At 38.8% G+C, this 26139-nt stretch overlaps 1 protein-coding gene across 2 annotated transcripts in view; it reads right to left on the reverse strand.

Annotated features, from left to right (window-relative positions):
* Positions 1 to 26139, reverse strand: part of MPP7 (MAGUK p55 scaffold protein 7) — a 290474-nt gene that overhangs the window by 204632 nt on the left and 59703 nt on the right. For both annotated transcript variants that reach the window (XM_080812558.1, XM_080812557.1), the window contains one exon: positions 7572 to 7733. In XM_080812558.1, coding sequence (XP_080668684.1) covers positions 7572 to 7608 — 37 coding nt within the window. In that variant the 5' untranslated portion in view covers positions 7609 to 7733. The remainder of the gene's footprint in view (positions 1 to 7571; positions 7734 to 26139) is intronic.

Here is a 26139-nt window from a genome sequence, read left to right on the forward strand (position 1 = left end):
CTGGGTGGCTCAGTCAGTTAAGCAACTGCCTTTGGCTCAGATCATGGTCCCAGGGTCCTGGGATTAAGCCCCACATCGGGCTCCCTGCTCTCCCTCTCCCTCTGTCTGCCATGTGCTCTCTCTTTTCTCTCTCTCTCTCTCTGTCAAGTAAATAAGAAAATCTTTAAGAAAAAAAAAACCTAAAAAAGAATTTTTTTAAAAATCAAAAATAAATGAAAAAAATGAAATAAAAATTAATACACCATGAAGAAAATTAATAAGGCCAAAAGTTTTATATCTAAAAAGAATAATGAAATTGCCCAAACTCCAGCAATATTAAGGAACGAAAGGACAATAAATACCAGTATCAGAACCAAAAAGAAAAGAAAATTAACATAGAAACTGCACACATGAAACATTATAAGCAACTTTTTCAGTAATTTGAAAATTTAGGTGAAATGGACCAAGTCTTAGAACAATATAAATCATTAAAACTAACTCAAGAAGAAATAGAAAGCCTGAACATTCCTGGAATCTTTAGAATAGTTACCAATGTTTTTATCAAAAAGAAAGTGTCCAGGCCCAAGTAACCTAAACAGGTTAAGTTCCACTAAAGGAGAAAGTAATTTCAGTTTTTCAAAAAACTGTCCACAGAGGAGTAATGATTTCTCCCAACTCACTACCTGAGGCTAACATAATATTATGGAAATCTGATGAGAAAGAATGAGAAAGCAAATTACAGGCTGAAGTCACTCATAGAAAGACATATTACAGTTATAAAATACGTACCAATGAAATCCAGCAGAGTATATGAAAAGGGTAATAAATCATGAACAAATTGGGTTTATCTCTAAAATACAAGTTGGTTTAATAGTCAAAAATCCATTTCAAAAAAGTCAACAGCCAAAGAAATTTGCTATGCTTAGATTCACTGGAAACAAATCACATGATTGTTATAATAAATAAATAAAAAGCACCTGACAATGTTCAATGGCTAGTCATTTAAAAAGTCATTTTGCAAACTAAGAATAAATAGTAACTTCCATAATCTAGTAAAGGGCATAGATGAAAAAATTCTAGAGCAAATAAGACAAAGAAGAAATGCTGAAATTATGTGTTTTGAGATCCAGAACTAAAAACAAAGATGTTCACAATCACCACTGAAATGTGACAGAGTAATGAAGGTTCCAGATGGTTGCACAGCAGAGGGAGGCAGAGTCTTTATTACATCATGGTGGGACAACTGGATACCCACATGGGAAAAATTACTATGAGCCCAACTTCACACCTTACAAACAAAAAACTATTCTAGAGTAACAAAATCAAAATGGAAAAGGGAATAACTTTTTGATCACAAGTTAAGAAACCATTTCATGAATACAGTTCAGAAATCACTAACCTAAAGGAAAATGGTGCTCAACTAGCAACTTCTGCATACAGAATAGGGGAGGCCAGCACAAAGAATGAGAAGACAAGCCACAGAGCAAGAGAAGGGGGTTGTAACACCCAGAACTACTTCAATTCGTACGGTATAATCCCATTTCTAAAGTTCAACAAGCAAAATTAAACGATACTGCCCAGGGAGCTTACATAAATCATGAAGTATGTTTTATGTATGGTGTAAAACAGGAACCAGTTTGTTGGTTTTTTTTTAATGTGTTTTTTTATGGGTTTTTTTTTTGTTGTTTTAGTGGGTTTTTTTGAAGTTTTTTTTTAAATGTCCACCCATAAGAAGGTTGAGGAGTTTGTGAATGGGAAGAAATAATACAGGTTACTTTCAGGATGCTTGATTTTTTTTTTTAAGATTTTAATTTTATTTTTGTAGTGTTCCAAGATTGTTTATGCACCATGATTTCTTGAACCAGATGGTGATCCCATGGCTATTGGCATCATAACCAGTTTTAAAACTGTCTTATAAAAGTTATGTGTATTTCTGTGTACATAATACATATTAAACGTTTGAAAAAACCACACTTAATGAATTTATAAAACTAGAAATAACACAGGTACTATGCTCAAAAGGAATGATTCCATAGTACTATCAGAGGAATAAAAAAGAAAGTCAACTCTCTAATTGATCAAAGTGGTTTCCCATGAGGCATAGGTTAACAATTCTGATTCTGCTTCACATGTACACTGGAACTGATTATGTAAATGGATGGTAGATGGTGACAGCCAGGTTTCTCACCGTTGGGAATGGGAGTTTACAAAGAAGCCGGGGAAAAGACCTAAAATGATCCATTCGTTAATGAATCAGAGTTGACGACATCAATAAGAATTTATGTTTAGCCAAGTATAGTTACAGCTCATTGCACACAAAAATGTTTATAATGTGTGTGCCTACGTGGATTAGTGTACACGCATGTATTTCTTTGCTCTGTCAGATGAGAGCACCTAAAGTAACAACACTCTGGTAGCAATGGGCAAACCATCACCCAGATCCTGGGTCCTAATCCCATTTGCCAGGAAAAGGCACTAGGGCTCCTGGAGAAATGCCTGAGTCCGGGACTGAAGCACTATAAAATGAGCCTGGGGCACCTTGCAGTGTCAAAAGCAAGGAACTGTTAAAACTAAACAAGCAAGTCCACACTCATGGGAGCCGACTAAAATGGCTCCCAACACCCAAAAATGGAACATTCTGAACAACAAAATAAATTTAGTATTGCATTATAACCCAAAATATCAATCAATATCCATGAGCCCACACTGATATGAATAAATGATTGAATAAATAAATGGGAGAATAATAGCTATTCCAAAGCTATTATACAGATAGTTTAGCTTCTAAAGGATGGGGAGCATAACACACTACTCTAGTGGGGGCTGCACAGAGAGACCTCCTGGCAAGCAGTACAGGATGGAAAGAATGGGAAAAGATGAACGGGAAATGAGAATGGGAAAAGAGAGAAACTTCACAATGGAGAAATGGGACAAATACTACTTTGCCCTGTTGGCCAACATCGACAGTCATAGGTCAAGTTGACAGTACGTACCCTTACCCCTGATACAGTAACAATGGCACTTTACATCAGACAAATTCCAAGAGAGGGGAGTTCCACAACACACCTGACAAGTACTTGTAGAAGGGTCAAGGTCACCAAAGACAAGGAAAGTCTGAGAAACTTTCAGAGCCAAGAGGAGCCTAATGAAATTGCACACACACACAATGTATTATAGAGAGATTAATATACAACATATATACAAAGGGAAAACAGAAAATCTGAATAAAGCATAGACAGACTATAGTTAATAATAGTGTATCAATACTGATTCACTAACTGAAATGAATGTACCAAACAAAGGTAAGAAGTTAATAATCAGGGAAAACAAGGTATAAGGTGTACTGGAACTTTTTTACTATCTTCGTAATCTTTCTGTAAATCTGAAATTGCTCTGAAACATAAGGTCCATTAAAATTATTTTTTTTAAAGCCAAGAAAGAAGGCCCAGAATGTATATGCAATACTGTTGTACAACAGAGGGGATATTACAATTTTATGTGGAAAGGACAAACTACTGAATTAAGTGATCTGGGGATCACTGGCTATTCACGTGGGAAATAAAATTAGAATACGACTTCACTCCACATATAAATCACAGTTGGACTAAAATTCCAAAGGTGTAAAAACTAACTATCTTCATTATCAGAAGAAAATCTTAGAGAACATCTTCATGACCTTGCAGTAGGTATGAAAGCATGAGGGGGGTAAGAAAAACCATTAACCATAGAGAAAACATTGATTTGTCCACATAAAAGATATCAACTTCAATAAAAGAAATGATACTATTAAAGAACAAAAGGACAAACGGCTGACCAGAAAAAATGATGTTCAACCTAAAATGCTCCATAATATACAAAATACAAATAAAGACATTCTGTAAAAGCGTTAAGAAAATGATAATCAATAGAAAAAAGGGAAAGGATATGAACTGAGATATCAGAAGAACAAATGGCCATTAAACAAATGGAAATATGTTCAGTATCAATAGTAATGCACATTTAACACTTAAGATACCATGTTTTACCCATTTTTACCATGGGGAAAAAGTATAAAGGCTTGTGATATTGAAGCTCAGCAAGAACATGGGGGAAGGAATCCTTAAGGCACTGTCCACAGGATACTGAGTGCTTCAGCCACTCTGGGGGACAATTTGGCAACATCCATTCAAGGTTTACATCTTTTCTTCCAAAATATAACAAAAGGAGCAAAGCCAAGTCTTTCATCAACAGAAGTATGGTTCACTGAATTGTGATATTACAAAAAAAGTATGCCTTGGTTTAAAAGAATGAGGTAGAAAATAAATAAAATCTTTAAAAAAAAAAAAGGCAGGGGGCACCTGGGTGGCTCAGTGGGTTAAAGCCTCTGCCTTCGGCTCAGGTCGTGATCCCAGGGTCCTGGGATCGAGCCCCGCATCAGGCTCTCTGGTCGGCAAGGAGCCTGCTTCCCCTCCCCCCACCGCCTACTTATGATCTCTGTCTCTCAAATAAATAAATATTTTTTTAAAAAAAGGAATGAGGTAGATATACAGAGGTATGTACAGATAGAAAGTTATAAAGGTGCACACTCGCGCGTGCACACACACACACACACCCCATGGAAATACAGTTCTGAGACATTACTTGATATAGGAAAGAACATTATAGAACAACCCCGAGTATGACAGAATCTGATTAAAAAGTAAAGAACAAAACGACCTAAAACAATATTATTTCTGGACATCCATATATAACTGCTGAACGTACAGAACGTTCTGGAAGGATATTCATCAAACGGAGAAAGAAAATGAGATTGGGGGCAGGGTCAGGGTGGGTAAAAAATTTCTTTCCTTTTTTATCTACGCATCTTTGACAAGGAGGATGTTTTTATGGATTCCTTGTGTAATTAAACACTTTTTTCCTTAGTGAAATAAGTAGAAAGGGGAGGGGAAGAAATGGTCTAAGTTTTACACAGAAAGTATTTGGAAGTAGTTTCCCAGGTTGAGTACTATGGGCACTGGAGCGGCTGCGAGCCACTCTCTCCTGCTGCATGAGCATCTGCTCCTCAGTTATGCTCTCCGGCTCAGCGCCCTGGAGAGGACATTGCTAAGCAACACTATCTAGGGTCAGAAAGACCCCTGACCGGTAAACTGTATCTGGTCTGCAAGGAACTACAAGGGAACAGTAAGCGTCTCCTGCGTGCACCACGCACTACAGCCTCCCTGAACGCTGGAACTTCTCTTGCAACAGGCACGTCTTCCCTGCTTGACTCTAACCCTGCTGGGACATATGGGTCAAAAAAGATCACAAAGCCAGGTGTGAGTCACATGGGCACTTGAGATTTGCACCATGTGAGCCAGCTACGTGGGGAAAGTCCTTTTCCAATTCTGAGTAGCCTCTGCTATTTTCATGAGTGACCCTTCGACTGTCCCCATGAACTACAAATACTCCATTTTAATCATTCCTCGAGATAGCTGTAAGCAACAATATTTTGCATTCAATTAAATTGAGGCATTTTTGGCGAACAGCAAGGCATAAAACTTATTCACTACACAACAGCAGTAAATTTATGGTTCAAATAAATTTCATCTATAATTTCCCAAACCACTATGGAAAGTTAAATCATTCATTTTATATAGTAGAACACAATGTGGGACTATATAAAAACTAAAATGAAGCAAAAAAATTTTTTCCAAAGGACCTGGCTTCCAAGCGAATGTCTTGAGAAAAAAAAGATTTTTATGTATTTGAAAATCAAAATCACTTCCTAAGAAAAACTAATCCTCAGTGTAAATTACAGTGGAAAAAATCATTACAGGCAGATAAAGACGAGACAAAACTTGCCAAAAGGTAGGTACAGATATGCTTGAGAGAGCAAGGAAGGATAACTCCAAATTTGTGGCTCAGCTTTGTTAAAATTACGGTGCCAGTAACTGCCCACACCAAAGACCGCCATCACAGCTGCTTACAGAACGGCACTGGCTTAAGCCAAATTCAGGACGGTCAGTGCAACACACAGAACATTTAGTCACACACTATGCCACTTCTTTTGAGGGGGGTTTTAAAAATGCAAGGCATAGGGGCGCCTGGGTGGCTCAGTGGGTTAAAGCCTCTGTCTTCGGCTCCGGTCATGATCCCAGCGTCCTGGGATTGAGCCCCACTTTGGGCTCTCTGCTCAGCCGGGAGCCTGCTCCCCTTCCTCTCTCTCTGCCTGCCTCTCTGCCTACTTGTGATCTCTGTCAAATAAATAAATAAAATCTTAAAAAAAAAAAAAAAAAAAACAACGCAAGGCGCAGCTCCTCATCCCTGCTCACATTCTAATAGTTCGGCGAAAGGTCCACGAATTTTTTTTTTTAAGTGCTGATTTTCACACCTATAAATACAGAAACCAAACTGATGGTTGCCAGAGGGGAGGCAGCTGGGAGGATGGGCAAAATGGGGGAAGGGGCGTGGGAGAGGCAGGCTTCTAGTGATGGGATGAATGAGTCCTGGGAGCTTAAAGGCACAGCATAAGGAATACAGTCAATTACACTGTAACAGTGTTGGGTGGCGACAGATGGCAGCTACACTTGTGGGCAGCACAGCACAACCTACAGAGAAGCTGAATCACTACTCTGTACACCTGAAACTAACGTAACATTGTGTGTTGACCAAACTAAAAAAAAAAAAAAAAAAAAAATTTAACGAATTAATTAAAATTTCTTTTAAATGAAAAATAAAAAGTGCTGATCCCAGAATAAAACTTCAAAGGGGGCACCAACCTCCCTCGCATACCCCCTTGAAACAGGTCAGAAGGACAGGATTCTGCACATACATACATACATACATACATGAGTTTCTTCTCTTTCTTGGAACCCTTTATTCCAAGTACCACTAAATCTCACCACTGATGATGAGGTGAACTATGCTTGTTTGTTTTAACTGAAACCCTTAACGACATATGTCAACTTCGGACTAGTTTATTAACCTGTGGGGATAGGAAGAAAGAAAATGCCAGAATGGTACACAGAGACTGTGTTTCATTTCTTTTGTTTGTTTTAAAGATTTTATTCAATTATTTGACAGAGACACAGCGAGAGAGGGAACACAAGCAGGGGAAGTGGGAGAGGGAGAAGCAGGCTTCCCACTGAGCAGGGAGACCGATTTGGGGCTCAATCCCAGAACCCAGAGATCATGACCTGAACTGAAGGCAGACGCTTAACAGCTGAGCCACCCAGGAGCCCTTGTTTCACTTCTTAAAAAAGTGAGGAGTCTGAAGTATGGCAGAAAGGTTCATACCTGTTATCAAATCTGAGTGAAGGGTAACAGGACTATCACAGTATTTGGCACGCTTTTTTGTATGCTTTAAAACACTCAATTTTCTTAAAAAAGCACTTAAATGCATGGCAGTATTCCAAAAGGCAAGGCCGTAGGAGGGCATCATCACGAGCCAACAGGTCCTTTGACAACTCTTATCTTGGAAGGATGCATCTGAGTTGATTTTGTGCCCCTCACGCAGGTTCCAGAAAAGCAAGCCTGATCCATCTGCGCTCACTTAAAGCAACGCGGTTTTTCACGGTGAACAAGAAAATTTCAGTGACGATGGATGGAAACCCGCCCCTCATGGATTCACATACCTGCGTCGCTCCCAGATCCTGTTGACAAGGCTGGCATGATGCAAGCCGCAGGCCAGGACAGCACACACCAGACACTCTCCGCTTAGAAAGCCACGGAGAATTCCAGTCCAGTGGCCTGCAGCCACACTGTCGACCAAGATTTATATACCAAGCAGGCCGTTTCTAAAAAAAGAAGAAAAACACTTTAAAAATAGTAATAGGGAAGGCGACTAAATTGCAACGTTCTACAACTAATTCAGAGTTCTTATTCCAACACGCTTAACCATTCTTCCAAATCTGTCTACACGCTAGGTGCACACAGGAAGAAGGGTGAGAGTTTTTGATTTGGATGTGAAATTTCTAGTTAAAACCACGAAAGCTCCTCCTGCATGTATCAAGGCTTCCTGCAAGATGTATGCAGTTGGTTTGAGGGCCGCTGGATGCAGATTAAGAATGTAAAGAAGGTTTGTTTGTTTGTTTAAGATTTTATTTATTTATTTGACACACAAGATCACAAGTAGGCAGAGGCAGGCAGAGAGAGAGAGGAGGAAGCAGGCTCCCCGCTGAGCAGAAAGCCCAATGCGGGGCTCGATCCCAGGACCCTGGGATCATGACCTGAGCTGAAGGCAGAGGCTTTAACCCACTGAGCCACCCAGGCGTCCCATAAAGAAGGTTTTTAAAGCCAGCGCTATCCTAAGATGCTCTCAATCTATTACTGTGATTCCACGCTGTATTTCTAATGCAGAACAGAGACTCTGTCGATGGTCCATGACTTACAAACACACTTGTGATTTGTTAACTAGCTCATCCTAATACGGCACTGCCGAGTCCTCTAACTGAAACTGCCAATCACCTGGAGAAACTACTAGACTTGAAAAGGTTAGGGAGTTGCAGAAGTGTTAGCAATCTAAACGAGGCCTCCCGATCCATGCTAATACACAAAAGTCAGTTCTTTTAGTAAAAAGCTAAGCTTGACGCACTTTGAAAAAATACCAATTTTTTTCAAAAGTTGTTTTAACTACGGGTTATCCCGCCGTAAGCAGTAGGGGGCTGTTGTCTCCTAGCGGAAGAGCAAGGACTCCAGAGTTTGGCCTAATCTTTCCACCTGCTAAACCGTGATCTTGGACAATGTATTTGATCCTACTGCACCTTCACTTCCGTCTATACGAATGGAGATAAGAGCAGTTTAGAACTGTTTGATAATTAAATACGCTAAGACTCACAACACAGCGTCTGGCATGTGACCAGCAAACAAGAAACGCTGGCTCTTGTGACTGGAGCTGTTTAATTCAGGCAATGAGATTATAAAATGAAAACATAAAAGAAAGTAGCGAGATTAAAATTTACGCTGGCCTGACACCTAGGAGAAGGCCATGTGGTTTAAATTTGGACCACTGCTGCCTAATAACGGAAAATACACTCCATTTACATTTTTTTAGAAATCAGAAGACCCGCGCAATGTGTTTAAGTCCATTTTTAATGCATTTTCCCCCCAGTTCTCTATAAAGCAAATTCAGTAATTTAAAAGCATATTTTAACATATATTAACAAGAAAAACAGATATTATAAACACTCGAAAAACTGGCTCACTTCAACCCGTGAAGCCCTTAAATTGCTGATTCATATTACAGAATAAGGGTAACAGGCTTGCCAAATTTCACTTGAAAAAATCCGAGCTGCAAAATTCTATTAAAACCTTCTAAATTAGCTTTTTAACTATGAAAGCGAACGTTAGTATGAAAAAATTCACCAAAGAGACTATCTTGAACCAAACTAACTAATGCAGTGGCCTGCATTTTGTTTCATATTACAAGGGTTGATAAAGTATGCAAAGACTGTTAACTGAAAATATGAGGGCAGTTAAAGACCAAATAAACTCTAAATCACGAAGCTAAAAATAAGTGAGAAAGACAAAGTTTCATTAATGCCCATCTCTAAGGCTGTTTTCCCCAATAATTTTAAGAGGCAACTCTGCTTTGCTTTCATAAATTATTCTAACAATCAGGATTAAAATTCAACTACATAAAAGTGTTCCTTCATTACGGTCTGTATGAAACAGACCATACATGATTTAAAGGAGGCACTCAGTAAGACTATTGTTTCGATGAGAAAAAAAGGAGGAAACGGTTGAAATTTGTAAAGCGTACGCACACTCATTTCTACCATTAGGGCAATATGTGTACACATGTGGGTAGTTATCGTGTGTGTGTGTGTGTGTGTGTGTGTGTGTGTGTGTGTGTGTTACGTAGATAATTTAAGCTCTTTATGCCAAAAATCATAATTTAAATCGTATAGATAGCTTAACTATAGAAATATATGCACAACAGTCTACGCCATAGATACTAACCCCTTCTTCGTGCCTTAAAGATCTTACAATGCTTCACTTTTATAAACCACAAACACCATATATAGTAAGTGATCTTATATCATTCTATTACTACTAAGGCAACCTTACATCCCCACAGCAAAACATCCTTCTGAGTTGATACTGGTGCTATACACATAAAGCCATTTATGAAAGGCCTCAGCATTTCTCACTTTATTTCATGACGAGCACCCAAAGTTAATTCTTCCCAAAGTCGTATTACTTAAGAAATATATGCTACAAAGTAATTATCTTCTCAGAACATATCTACGTATACTAATAAAAAGCAAATGGTTTGATAAAATCCCAACCAGTAAAAAATGCTTACTATTTTGTGCAACGAAGCAGAGTTGCTGGGTTTAACTCTCAAACTGAGCTAAATTTTTGTAGTGATCATGTTATTTTCTTTGGCTAAATTTATTGAAAATACTTTGGAATTTGTCAGAACCCAGCCGTAATTATTACTGACTGTTGTATGGAATCGATTTACTACAACACCAAAATACCAGCTGTTACAGTACGTCCTGAGAGGGATTACCGAATATTCTTAAATTGAAGTTCAATCCATCTTTCCATAAAAAAGAGAGAGACCCAAACACCAGGAACCCAACAGCGATATCAAGTGCACCTGAAACATTTACAATACCCAATAGAACTATTACAACCCTCCTTTAAAAAGGCTTATTTTTGAAATTTCATTATTCCAGTTGCACCTTGCTTCTATATATCACACAGTATCGGGTTCTTCTGGCATCGATCATGTGGAAACAGTGAAATATGTGACGGTCTAGAGCTTACAACGTTCAGTTTCTACTGGCCTTGGGTAACCCTTAGGGCTCCCGTGGCACTCATGACATCTAATGGTCAACCACGGAAGTGCAAGTGTTTGTCGCACAAAGTTTGGCGTTTTCTGTAAAGCAAAAACGGTCTCATTGCACCCAGAAAAACAGCCATCTGCAGAAATTTTCATTCATATGCACACACGACTATAAAGAAATATACACTCCTCCTGTGTATATTAAGAAATACACACTCCTCTTCCTCTCAATACTTCACTATAACACCACTTCTGACACCAACTGCAGTGTTCCACACATCCGGCAATTCTGCGGCACGAGCTGTGTCCTACAGTTTAATCCAGTTCTGGCACTCGCCACCTGCACACGGCATCAGATCCCACAGGTTAAGGGCGCGGCCCCACAAGACTCCCCCGCCACCATGTCCATCACAAATTTAGGCGGTCACCTGTGCTTCTGATCAATTCACTATAAATCAGAGGTTCCCATGAATCCCTGCTTGATTTTTATTAATTTGTGAGAGCCACTCAAAAAACTCAGGAAAACATTTACTGACTAGATCACCAGTTTATTATAAAAAGATGCAACTCCGGAACAGCCAGATAGAAGAGATACCAGGGCAAGCATGTGGGAAGGAGCACAGGGCCCCCGGGCTCTCTTTCTTTCCAGGCGCATGACTCTCTGCAACCCTACCTCCCAGCCTCCCCCACATCCCTTCTCCCACCTGCCGCCCCCCACCCCACCCCCCCCACACCTTCACCCATTCACCGACCCAGAAGCACTCTGAACTCTGTCCTTTTGGGTTTTTATGGAGACTTCCTTATATAGGCATGACTGATTCGATCGCTGGCCATCAGTGACTGACGCTGCCTCTAGCCCCTCACACATCTCCAGAGGTACGACTGCAAGTTCAACTCTCTAACCAAGGCTGGTCCACCGGCGACCAGCCTCCACTCTCAGCCCCTTTACAAAAGGCACTGGTGTTACCATAGTCACAGGTGTGACTGCAAGGGGCACATCACCAGTAACAAGATTACCTTTATTACTCTTATCAGCTAGGGTTTTAGGTGCTCTGTGCCAAAAATGGGAGGCAAAACCAAATATAGCTTTCTTATCATAAACCACAACAGGACACAGACCCACCAAGTTTAAGCATCTGAACAAGAAATCAATGCTGGACCTAGTTTCCAAACACAGTTCCTCTCAATTTGGCAGAATATGCAAGAATATGAAAACATTTTTAAGATTTTATTTATGTATTTACAGAGAAAGAGAGAATGTGAGCAGGGGGAGGGGTAGAGGGAGGAGGAGAGAACCTCAAGCAGATTCCATGCTGAGCACAGAGCCCAATGTGGGGCTCAGTCTCATGACCCTGAGATCACGACCTGAGCTGAAATCGAGTCAGACGCTTAGCTGACTGAGCCACCCAGGTGCCCCAAACATGAAAACTTTAAATTAACTCATCATAAATATTTAAAAATCCTATTAATATGCTACTGTTTCAGGAGACAGTAACTGTACCCAGTAATCCAACCGCAGGTTATTTCACCGGTTACAAGTATTCTAAGCTTTCAAAGTCGGATAGAGCAATAAAGTAACACAGAGTAAATTTTTCTAAAAAATTTATGATCCCAGGGTCCTAGGATCGAATCCCACATCAGGCTTCTTGCTCAGCGGGGAGTCAGCTTCTCTGTCTGTCTGCTGCTTCCCCTCCTTATGCTGATAAAAATCTTTGGGAAAAACTCAGATTTTTTTAAAAGCTCGATATGAAAGATTCACAAGTTATATGTTAGCCAATGCAAGCAGCAAACTGGTATCGGTTAACATTATTGAAAACTTCATAAATCATACCTGTTAAGACAACAGAGGAGGCAACCCAGAGCTAAGTGGCATAAATCCACTTACCTAAAATGGTGTTTAGACCATTTACACCAGCAGCTCTCTGAGTGTGGTCTGCAAACCCCCAGTGGTCTCCCAGACTCTCTCAGAGGGGTTCATGAGGTCAGATTATTTTCATAAAAATACCGAGATGCCATTTGCCTTTTGTACTGTGTCGACATCTGCACTGACAGTAAAAAGTAATGGGAGAAACTGCTAGAACCCGACTGGAATTATTCGTCCTTGTGCTCTTCCGTGCCAAGCCCCCACATTAAAACAGACGACGACAACGACAGGGGAGGAGCAGAAAGAGAAAAAATGTTCACTCTAGAATGTTCTTAATCAAGTAAAAAGTTCTTAAATCAAATTCCTATATAATTGCCTCTTCAGCATCCATCTTTTTAGTGTTCGGTGTGATGAAATGAGAAGTACAGAAAGTGCTGTTGCCGTAAATGAAGTCATGTCTGTCTCAAAGAAAAACACCTGTGTGATGGTTACTGTAAACCAAACCAGTCGCTTTTCTCGTGGAAAACTATTTTTACTTAAAAGAACAATGGAAAGACAAGTTATTCAGCTATTCCCCTTACTTGAGTATTTGGGAAACATTTTCTTGAAAATGAATGAAATAAATCTGAGACTTTGAAAAAAAAAAAAAAACCAAACCTGACGGTACTCGTTGCTAATGATAAAATAGAAGCTTCGAGCAAAAATTGCAATTGTATAAAACTCAGGTCCATAAGAGGCTGCCTTGGCCTCACCTTGCAAGAGGCTGAGAAATGCAAACACACTAGAACCCAGCCCCCAGTTTGCATAGCAGGTTCCCAACACACAAAGGCTCTTCTGAGATCAGTGGCGATATTAAGCCACGTGATTTTTTTAAAATAGTGTCTACATGCAGATTGTGAACCAATTATTTTTTAAAATATCAATATGTGATATGAGAAAATCATGCACAAATAAAAGATTCATTCAAAGTGCAAGACGGAGCAATGGATTTCACAGTTGCAATACGGTAAGTTTATCGATACACTTTCAGATTCCACATTGCAACTCTCTTTAATAAACAACCATGCAACCAGTTTTGGTGTTGTATCAAAGAATCTCCATGATTCACTGAACGGGCCATCAAAACACTCGTCCCTCTTCCACGTGCAGACCTGTGTCATTTTCTTCATATCCGCCAACCTAAACATACAGCAACAAATGGAAAGTATGCACAGATGTGGAAATGGCAGTCTACTAATCTAGGCACCAGAGAAATTTCCAATCTACCAAATCTTTTGTTTTGGGAAACAAGTTATTTTTCATAGTAATGTTATTCTGGGGCACCCGGGTGGCTCAGGGAGTTAGATGTCCGACCCTTGATCTTGACTCAGGTCAGGATCACAAGGCCCCACCTCGGGCTCTGCGCTGGGCGTGGAGCCTGCCTCTCCCTCATCTCTCTCTCTCAATCCACCTCTCTTTTAAAAAAAATGTTATTTCTGTTAACAAGTAACAAGTTTAATATTGTTATTTTATTTTTTTTTAAAGATTTTATTTATTTATTTGACAGACAGAGATCACAAGTAGGCAGAGAGGCAGGCAGAGAGAGAGGAGAGGAAGCAGGCTCCCTGCTGAGCAGAGTCCAATGTGGGGCTCGATCCCAGAACCCTGGGATCATGACCTGAGCCGAAGGCAGAGGCTTAACCCACTGAGCCACCCAGGCGCCCCTGTTATTTTATTTTTAAGTCTTCTCTGCGCCCAATGTGGGGCTGGGACTCACAACCCTGAGATCAAGAGTCACACGCTCTGTTAACTGAGCCAGCCAGACATCCCTAATATCATTATTTTTAAACGAATTGAAATAATCCTTTTCATGGCTCAGTTTTAATTTCTAATATGGTAAATATCAACAAAATACATATAAATAAAATTCTTTGGAGTCCTTAATAATTTTTAAGAATGTAAAGATGTCCAGAGACCCTAAAAGTGGAAACTACTATTCTATGCCAGGGAGAAGCACACATTTCCTGCAAAAGGCAGACAGTAAATATTTTAGCCTTTGTGGTCCCTATGGCTTCTGTCTCAATACAGGCAATACATATATGAGTTTGGCTATAACCTTGTTCCTAAAATATTTACAGAGACAGAGAGGGCAGAGTTCTAGGCCATGATACTCTACCTGCTGGTCCCTTAAAGATCTAAAAGTAGCATACTTTCCAGTAACATTTTTATTGATTTTTTTAAATATTGAAAGGAAAGGAGTTTTTAAAAACAACTTCCACTGTTTAATGCAGGAATGTATGCAAAAGAACCGATACAGGTTTTTAAACTATGCAGTTCCTAACCATACACAAAAATCACATTTGAATTTTATCTATTCCAAGAATCTTAAAATCTGTCAGTACACCAAGAAAATTAAAACTGGCAACACGGTAGCTGCTATATATAAGTAAATACGTTATATACAACCAAACACAAAAAACCCTGGCTCTCAAGGAAAAGGGGAAAATTAAGAAAGATTAAAAACACCCCACATTTCACCAACCCAAGAGGGTTCAATTACTGCATAATGCAAAACTCCTATTATCTCCTTTCTAAAAATGGAAAGGAAAATACCAAAGCAAGAGAAAAAATAAAATTCCATTGAAGGAATCGTATAAAACTCTGAAGACTTAAAAGAGGGGAAATGCTGCTTTATAACCCCCAGGTGAAGACACCCGAGCTTTAAAGCCATTAGGAAAGTCTGCAAGGAGGCCTGGCACACTTGCCCAAAAGGGGCACTAACCACACAGGTCAGGGTTGCTCCCGGTCAGGGTTCTCGGCGAGAAGGCACACACTGTCACGCTCGATCACTCAGGTTCCCCCACCTGGAAGCACAGGTGTAATGAACGACATTTGCAAGCTAAGACCTCACTCTAGACTAGGCAAACCATCTACAGCAAATCAGTGCATCAAGACCCCAGGGTTTTCGCTCAGACCGCCCTCAAGTAAAACCAGTGGCCTTTCTAGTGCTGTGCACTCCCCCACCTCTCACAGCGGGACACTTCTTTTCTGATGATGACTTTTTTCATCGTCTATGTTCTACCACCCACTACGAAGAAGTCTTGGATAGTCTTCAAGATTATACCATTAACCATCAATGACCCTTTTCCCCCCTGTACTTTGGCACTCTCCTCTAACTGTTGGGAGCAGGGGAGAATGGTGACTTAGTCTTCTCTTTGACCTAGTCTCAACTCCAGATCCATCCCAGCATTCCATCAGCATTCCCTTAAGTCCTCTCTATTGGAAAAACCAATCTTGTATCTACATCAACATAATTTTCTATTCTTCTTGAGCTTTCATCCCCCACTAGATTTCCCTAGAGATGGAACCCGTATCATCATGTGCCCTTAAAAAGTGCGTAACGAACCTCATTCAGAAGTCCTTCTTTGTGTGACCAGTTCCAACCCTCCAAGGGCTCCTTTTCCCTTCGAGGTCAGAATAACCTCATTAGTTTACCTATGGGGAGAGAGCACTACCGAATGAGGAGAGCACAGATTTTGAAATGAGACAGACCAGCTCTGCCATACCGACTCCCTGGTCTTGGCCAGGCTATTTAATGAAATGAGATTAAATGCAATGACATAAGTAAAACACCTAACCTATAGCAGCCAATCAACAGATGACAGCTTTATTAGCACTCTTCGACCTCATTTTCATCACTCTACTTCTCATTTCCTCCAATCTAGCAAACTTTTTGAGGTTCTACAATGAAAAGAATATAGGCTTTGGTGAGAGACCAGCCTCCTGACTACCATGTACTACATGCTCAACTTACAAGGTATGAGACCTTGGGAAACCAATAAAATACCAATGTAAGTTATATATATATATGTGTGTGTACCTATATGTGATGTATAAACATACAAATACAAATATATATACATATATATTTATACATACACACTTATATGTGTAAATGTAAATACACATGTATTTTTATATAAATATATACATATATATAAATGTTAGTGGAAAAATAACATTGAGGGCATAAAATTTTCCAGACATTAAGTTAAAAACTCAACATGTATATATATATTTACAGATTTATACAGATTTATATATTTATATACAAATATAATTATATTTGCTAGTGACAAATAACATTAATTAAGTGCATACAATTTCCCAGACATTAGGTTAAAAACTCATCATGCATGTTTTCATTTAATTCCTACAACAATCCTATAACATAAGCACTATGGTAATTTTACAGACAAGGAAGCTGAATTTTAAGCAACTTATGTCCACAGCTTAAACGGATTCTAATGCCAATACGTATGGATCTGATGCCCAATCCGCCAATCACACTACCCAATGCTGCCCCTCAACTCTTTTATTTAACCTTTCCCATTCAGTCTTCTTAGCTGAATGGAAATACTATAGGACTCACTTACTTTTTGTGATGGCCAAATGAAATCAATCTAAAGCACTGGAAACACACCAGATGCTCAATGATAACCTCCCCCCTTCCCACAACATCTCCTTTAATATCCTTGTTTTATTTTATGCTGTTTCTTTATAAGGAAACTACCCACTCTGGGTCCACAACCTCTAGGTTGCTCTTCAGTCCCCTGGTACCTTGCCTTCTCTGACTGACCACCCAAAACTTTAGGTAATTTCAGAAAACAATATTCAGAATATTCAGAAATATTCAGAAAACAATCCCTTGGTTTTGAACACTCAGGACTACACCACATCTTCGAAGACCATACCCTATTTATAGCCATAGATATTTCCAAAAACTGTCACATCTTGCAAGGCAGCTAAGGATATTATTCCTCTATGTTCTGTAAACAAGGGACTCTGTTAGAAGTTCGAGAACGTGATTCAGACACTACTGAATCTTTCTTATTAACAAAATGTCACCATAGCACTGACTAGAATTTATAGTTAGTAATTTCAAAATTTCACAAAAAGCCTAAAAATAAACCAGCCAACAAAACAACCCTTATTAAAATTATCTATCACTTCCTATTCAAATTAACACACACAGGGGTGCCTGCATGGCTGAGTCCATTATGCTTCTGCCTTCAGCTCAGGTCATGATCCCAGGATCCTGGAATCCAGCCCCACATTAGTCTCCCTGCTCAGCGGGGAGCCAGCTTCTCCCTTTCCTTCTGCCCCTTCCCTGCTCGTGCTCTCTCCCCCAAATAAATAAAACCTTTAAAAGAAAAAAAAAAAAACACACCCCAAAACAGAATAAACTTATGTTTATTAAAGAACTACATTTAACATCAAATTATAACAGTTACCAAAAATAGCCCTTTAGCAATAAAGCCTCTAATAGTAACACAGCTGTGATTATCTGTATAGGCATGGTAGGTAACACAGGTAAAATATCCTAACAGTGACTGGAGTTAAAAACCAAATATGTACAGGGGCTGGCATCAGCAAGATGGTGGAACAGAGAAAAACGCAGGCCCTTGTTTCCTTAGAAGAAACTTAACAACAATATAAAGACCAAATGGTCTCAGACAACTCCAGAAACCAGTTAAGCAACTGTATTACCTAGGTGAGTAAAAGCCAAAAAGAGCCACAGTGAACAGACAAGAGTTCATCACATTTCCCTACCTTAATCCCCTTCTCTCACGCAATGAAGCGCAATTAAGGGGGAAAAAACAACCAATACCTAGTTTCTCCCTATGGGAGAGGAAGAGAAAAGAGGAAAATGCATTCAATGATTTGGCATGCTAAGGGGATGCCCAAAGAACTAGGTTTCTCTCTTGCCTGGCTATAATGCTCACAGGAAGGCAGCATCGTTTGGATGCCAGGCTGAAGGCTGCTCAGAAGAAAGTTAAGCACCGGGGCATGCGATAGCATCAGGGAGACCTCATCGTCACAGGCACATGCCAAAGAGAGGAAAGAGATTATGGCAGCTTAAGGAGAGGACAAAAGCCAGCCTCAGAAACTACACACACAAACCCAGAAAATATGCGTCCCCAGAAAGAGTTTGAGAGGTTCACAGGATCTTCAGCCAGGCTGGTTAGTGAAGGTCTTACACTCTGTGAAGCCAGTCAGTTAAGACTAGAAGAGCTCACAGTCTTCTCATACACCCAACCCTCAACAAAAGATCAAAAGACCCACAAAAAAACAGGTAAAGATGGTTCAATCAAAGGAGCAAAATAAAGCACCACAACCAACCCTAAAGAAATGGAAAGCTACAAATTACCTGACAAATAATTTAAAATAACCCTTCTAAAGATGCTCAGTGAGCTAAAAGACAACACAAATAGATACCTAAATAAAATCAGGGAAACAATGCATGAACAAAATAAGAATATCAACACAAAAATAGAAACTTTAATAAAAGGTAAACAAACTTTGGAGTTGAAGAATACAACATTAAACTGAAAAATTTACTAGACAGATCCAACTTCAGACTTGATCAAGCAGAACAACAACAACAACAACAAAATCAGCAAATTAGAAAACATCATGTGAAATTACCGAGTCAGAGGAATGAAAAAAAAAATGCAGGAAAGTAAAGAGAGCCTATGAGCCATATAAGACACCACAAAAAGACTACATATGCATTACAGGAGACCCAGAAGGAGAGGTAGGAAAGAAATAGAGCGCCTATTTAAAGAAACAATGGCTGAAAAATTTCCAGATTTGAGGAAAAAATGGACATATACATTCAAGCAGCTAAATGAATTCCAATGAGGGTAAATGCAAAGAGACCCACACATTATAATTAAACTGTCAAAAATTACAGAAAAAAACAATCTTGAAAGCAGCAAGAGAAAAGGGACTCATCATGTAAAAAGGAACATCTATTGACTAAAAGCCGATGTCTCTGTGGAAACTTTGCAGGTCAGAAGGCAGTGATATGGTATATTCAACCTGCTTGAAAGAAAAGAACCGCCAACCAAGAATACTGTATCTATAAAGTTATCCTTTAAAGATGAAGGAGAAACTAAGACTTTCCCAGCCAGATAAGTAAGAGTCAACCACCATCAGATCTGCCCTCCAAAAAATACTAAAGGGAGGCTTTTAGGCTAAAACAACAACGCAAAACCATATGAAAATATAAAGCTCTCTGGTAAAGGCAAATATTTGGGCAAATATAGAATCCTACGGCATTGTAATGTTGTTATATAAGTCATTTTTAAATTCTTTAACAGAATTTAAGAGGCAAAAGCATTAAAGTACAAATCTATGTTAAGAGACACACGATATAAGAAGGTGCGATTTGTGAAACCAGTAACATAAAGTGGGGACATGGGGAGCAAAGATGTAAAGAAGCAGAGTTTTTGTATGCAACTAAAGTTATCAGTTTAAAATAGATTGTTAAAGCCTGAACATGTTTTATGTAATCCCTATGGAAACCACACACACACACACAAAATCTATAGAAAATACACAAAAACCAATGTAAAGGGAATCAAAGAATGTGACCAAAAAAAAAAACCTCATTCAAACACAAAGAAAAGGCAGTAATAAAGTAAACAAGGACCAAAAAAAACTACAAGACAGAAAACAATTAAGAAAATGGGAATAAAAAACCTTCCTTTATCAGTAATTACTTTAAGTATAAATGTATTAAACTCCCTAATCAAAAGACATAGAGTAGCTGAATGGATTACAGCGGAAACACACACACACCCAACCATATGCTGTCTACTAGAGACTCACTTTGGTAAAGATACACATAGGCTGAAAATGAAAGGATGGAAAAAAAGATATTCCATGCAAACGCTAACCAAAAGAGAGCAGGGTGGCCATATTAATAGACAAAACAGAATAATTCAAAAACTAACAAAACACAAAACAGGACATTATATAATGACAAAAAGGTCCACTCACCAAGAGGTTTGACAGTTGTAAATATGTATACACCTGACATCAGAACTCCTAAATATGAGGCAAACATTGGCAGAATTGAAGGGTGAAACAGACATCAACACAGTAATATTAGAAGACTTCAATGTCATTACAACAGAAATAGAGAGAATGACCAGACAGAAAACCAAAGAGGAAATGGAGGACTTGAACAATACTATAAACCAAATGCACCAAACAGTCATAGACTGAACATTCTTTTCAACAACAAAATACACATTTTTCTCAAACACACATGGAACATTTTCCAGGAGAGACCACATGTTAGACCACAAAACAAGTCTTAACAAATTCTAGAAGTCTGAATTCATACCAAGTATCATTTCTGACCTCAATGGAATGAAACCAGAAATCAAAAACAGAAGGAAAAATAAAAATCCACAAATATGTGGAAATTAAGCAACACACACTTAAACAACCAGTGGGCCAAAGAATAAATCACAAAAGAAATTAGAAAATATCTTCAGACAAATAAAAATGAAAACAAAACATATTAAATCTTATGGGATATAGTGAAGGCAGTGCTAAGAGCGAAGTTTGTAACTGAAAACACATTAAAAAAAAAAAAAGAAAAATCTAAAATCAATAACCCAACTTTATAATTCAAGAACTAGAAAAAGAACAATGTAAGCAAAGAAGGGAAATTATTAGAGCAGAGCTATGAGAAAGAGAGAACAGAAAATTAATGAAACAAAAGTTTTTTTCAAAAGATCAATGAAATTAACAAATGCTTATCTAAGAATAAAAGATGTCTTAAATAACTAAAATCAGAAATGAAAAAAGAGACATTATAACTGATGTCACAGAAATGAAAAGAATCATAACAGACTATTAATAACTATATATCAACAAGTTTGATAACCTAGAATGGATAAATTCCTAGAAACATACAACTTACAAAGTGAACAACATAAATTTAAAATGTGAATAGACCAATATCTAATAAAGAGACTAAAACGGTGATCAAAAACCTCCCAGTAAATTAAAGCCCAGGCCCAGATGACTTCACTAGAGAGTTCTACTAAACATTTAAAGAATTAACAGCAAAACTCCTCAAGTTCTTCTCCAAAATTGGAGAGCAAGGAACACTTCCAAGCTCATTCTGAAGCCAACGTTACTCTGATAGCAAAGCCAAACAAAACACTACAAGAAAACTGTAGACCAAAATCCCTGATGAACAGCAATTTTAAAGTCCTTTAATAAATACCAGCAAACCAAACTGAACAGCACAGCAAAAGGATTACACACTATTACCAAGTTGGATTTATCCAGGGATGCAAGGATGGTTCAACATATGAAAATGTGATCTACCACGTCAAACGAAGGAAGGACAAAACCACATGAGATCATCTTAATTCAAGCAGAAAAACCATTTGACTAAAACACCCTCCACAATTAAAACAATAAACAAGAAACAGAAGGAAACTACCTCAATATCATAAAGGACATATATGAAAAGTTCACAGCTAACATCATACTCAATGGTCCAAAACTGAAAGCTTTTCTTCTAGAACAAAGCACTGATGCCCACTCTCACTACTTCCATTCAACATAACACTAGAAGGCATAATTGCTTTGCAATTTGGCAAGAAAAAAAAAATAAATAGAAGGCAGCCACATCAGGAAGCAAGAAGGAAAATTATCTCTATTCACAGATGACATTACATGATCTTATATGCAGAAAACCCCGAAGATTCCACATACAAATTATTAGATTTGACTAAACAAATTCAGCAAAGTTGCAGGATACAAAATTGACACAAAAAATCAACTGAGTTTTCAAACACAAACCATAAACAACCTTAAAAGGACATTAAGAAAACACTCATATTGACAACAGCATCAAAAAGAATGAGATACTTAGGAAAAAACTCAACCAGGAAGGTCAAAGATTGAAAAACTGCAAAAACACTGCTGAAAGAAATTAAAGAAGATGCAAATAAGTGCACAGATATCTGGGTTCACAGAATGGAAAACTTAAAATTGTTAAAAATGTCCATAGCACCCAAAGCAACCTACAGATTCATTATAATCCTTATTAAAAATCCTAATTTTTTTTTTTGCAGAAATGGAAGAACTGCCCTATAATTCATATGGGATCTCAATGAGCTCTGAAAATCCAAAATGATATTAAAAAGGAAGAAAAAAGTTCAAGGCCTCACAATTCCTGATTTCAAAACATATTACAAAGTTACAGTAATCAAAACAGTGTGGTACTGGCATAAAGACAGACATACAGACCAATGAAACAGAAATCGGAACCCAGGAAAAGAAATTCTCAGACACACAGTTGAATGACCTTCAACCAAGGTGCCAGGACTACTCAGTAGGGAAAAGACAATCTCTTCCACAAGTGGTGTTGGCAAGACTGAATATTCACATGCAAAAGAATTATGTTGGATACTTAACATACACCATATGCAAAAATTAACATGAAATAAGACCTAAACATAAGATCTAAAACTATAGAACTCTTAAAAAGAAAACAGGGGAAAAGCTTCATGACACTGAATTTGGTAACAATTTCTTGGATATGACACAAAAGCACAGTCCACAAAAGTAAAACAAAAATAAATGGCATTACATAAAATCTTTAAAAAAACTTCTAAGAAACAAAGTAAGCAATCAGGGACACCTGAGTGGTTCAGTGGGTTAAGCCTCTGCCTTCAGCTCAGGTCATGACCTCAGGGTCCTGGGATCAAGTCCCACATCGGGCTCTCTGCTCGGCAGGGAGCCTGCTCCCCACCCCCACCCAGCGCCTGCTGCTCTGCCTACTTGTGATCTCTCTCTCTCTCTCATTCTCTGTCAAATAAATAAAAAAATCTTAAAAAAAAAAAAGTAAGCAATCAACAGAATGAAAAGACAACCTACAGAATGGACAAAAATATCTGCATATCATATATCTGATAAAAGGTAACCTTAACACTTGTGCTTGCCTGCTCTCTCTCTCTCTCTCTCCCCCTCAAATAAAATCTTTTTTTAAAAAATCATTCTTGTAATTAAACTCACAATTAAACACTCTGTCAGAGAGCAGGTACTAATACCACAGGATCAGATGATAAATTTGGGGTATAATAAATGGTTTCAACCATCGCTACCATTTTTAAATGACAACCCAACTGCTATACCGAAGTAGACAATGTAGTAAACATCATGACACCCATTTATTCTGGACAGTTTTCTAACTGTGGGTAGACAGAGCTGCTACCCCACAATACTCCTGTGATCTCTCCCCTTCCAGGTATATGGGACCTGCCTGGACCAATAAAAAGAAAGAATCAGGTTTGTTACTCTCAGGAAGTCACATTTAAGAGCCACTGAGAGCACCTTACATGTCCTCTTTCCCGAGCAGTCCAATGTCCAAGAGAACAGCGCCTCCATCAGCTCAAGTCTTGACAGAGGACAACACGGAGCTACGTGCCCCCCAGTGTGTCCTGGACAGAGAGCATGAGCCAGAAACGAACATCTGTGGTTGGAGTTGTTTGCTGCTAATCTATCCTGACATACTGCCAGTTGCAAAAATCAATGGTACAAATTTTAAATAATATAAATCATTTAGTCTAAGAATTTACATTGTTATTTACCAAGTACTAATTAATACCATGTGGTTCAACCCAGTAGTTTCTAAAAATAGAGTCTCCTGAAAACATCTGCAATGAATCTGGGTATTTATAAACATGATATCACATTTACTCACTTGACAACAGAAATCATGCCAACTGTCTAGTTTTGTCAATTTCTCAGGCCCTAAAATAGGGCTATAAAAAATAAGCTTTCCAAAAATCAGGTTTTTTAAAGACTTTATTTTTTTGAGAGAGAGAGATGGCGAGAAAGAGAGAAGAGGGAGCAGGAGGGAGCGGGAGAAGCAGACTCTCCGCTGAGCAGGGAACCTGGTGCAGGGCTTGATCTCAGGATCCTGGGATCACGACCTGAGCCGAATGCAGACACTTAACCAAGTGAGCCACCTAGGCGCCCACAAAAATCAATTCTTTTTTTTTTTTTTTTTTTTTAATTATATATTGTATTTTATTTTTTATTTTTTTTATTTTAATAAACATATAATGTATTTTTATCCCCAGGGGTACAGGTCTGTGAATCGTCTGGTTTACACATTTCACAGCACTCATCATAGCACATACCCTCCCCAATGTCCATTTCCCCACCACCCTCTCCCATCCCCCTTCCCCCCCACAACCCTCAGTCTGTTTCTTGAGATTGAGTCTTTTATGGTTTGTCTCCCTCCCAATCCCATCTTTTCATTTTTTCTTTTCCTACCTCCCCCCAAACCCCCCCACCTTGCATCTCCACTTCCTCATATCAAAGAGATCATATGATAGTTATATTTCTCCGATTGACTTATTTCGCTAAGCATGATACCCTCTAGTTCCATCCACGTCGTCGCAAATGGCAAGATTTCATGTCTTTTGATGGCTGCATAGTATTCCATTGTGTATATATACCACATCTTCTTTATCCATTCATCTGTTGATGGACATCTAGGCGCTTTCCACAGTTTGGCTATTGTGGACATTGCTGCTATAAACATTCGGGTGCACGTGCCCCTTCGGAGCACCACGTTTGTATCTTTAGGATATATACCCAGGAGTGCAATTGCTGGGTCGTAGGGTAGCTCTATTTTCAGTTTTTTGAGGAACCTCCACACTGTTTTCCAGAGTGGTTGCACCAGCTTGCATTCCCACCAACAGTGTAGGAGGGTTCCCCTCTCTCCGCATCCTCGCCAGCATCTGTCATTTCTTGACTTGTTAATTTTAGCCATTCTGACTGGTGTGAGGTGGTATCTCATTGTGGTTTTGATTTGTATTTCCCTGATGCCGAGTGATGTGGAGCATTTTTTCATGTGTCTGTTGGCCATCTGGATGTCTTCCTTGCAGAAATGTCTGTTCATGTCCTCTGCCCATTTCTTGACTGGATTATTTGTTCTTTGGGTATTGAGTTTGATAAGCTCTTTATAGATTTTGGATACGAGCCCTTTATCTGATATGTCGTTTGCAAATATCTTCTCCCATTCTGTCAGTTGTCTTTTGGTTTTGTTAACTGTTTCCTTTGCTGTGCAAAAGCTTTTGATCTTGATGAAATCCCAATAGTTCATTTTTGCCCTTGCTTCTGTCGCCTTTGGCGATGTTCCTAGGAAGAAGTTGCTGCGGTGGAGGTCAAAGAGGTTGCTGCCTGCATTCTCCTCAAGGATTTTGATAGATTCCTTTCGCACATTGAGGTCCTTCATCCACTTTGAGTCTATTTTCGTGTGTGGTGTAAGGAAATAGTCCAATTTCATTTTTCTGCATGTGGCTGTCCAATTTTCCCAGCACCATTTGTTGAAGAGGCTGTCTTTTTTCCATTGGATATTCTTTCCTGCTTTGTCGAAGATTAGTTGACCATAGAGTTGAGGGTCTATTTCTGGGCTCTCTATTCTGTTCCATTGGTCTATATGTCTGTTTTTGTGCCAGTACCATACTGTCTTGATGATGACAGCTTTGTAATAGAGCTTAAAGTCTGGAATTGTGATACCACCGACTTTGGCTTTCTTTTTCAATATTCCTTTGGCTATTCGAGGTCTTTTCTGGTTCCATATAAATTTTAGGATTATTTGTTCTATTTCTTTAAAAAAAATGGATGGGATTTTGATAGGGATTGCATTAAATGTGTAGATTGCTTTAGGTAA

This window comes from Martes martes (genome assembly GCF_963455335.1).
Source record: "Martes martes genome assembly, chromosome: 8".
Classification (NCBI taxonomy): Eukaryota; Metazoa; Chordata; class Mammalia; order Carnivora; family Mustelidae; genus Martes; species Martes martes.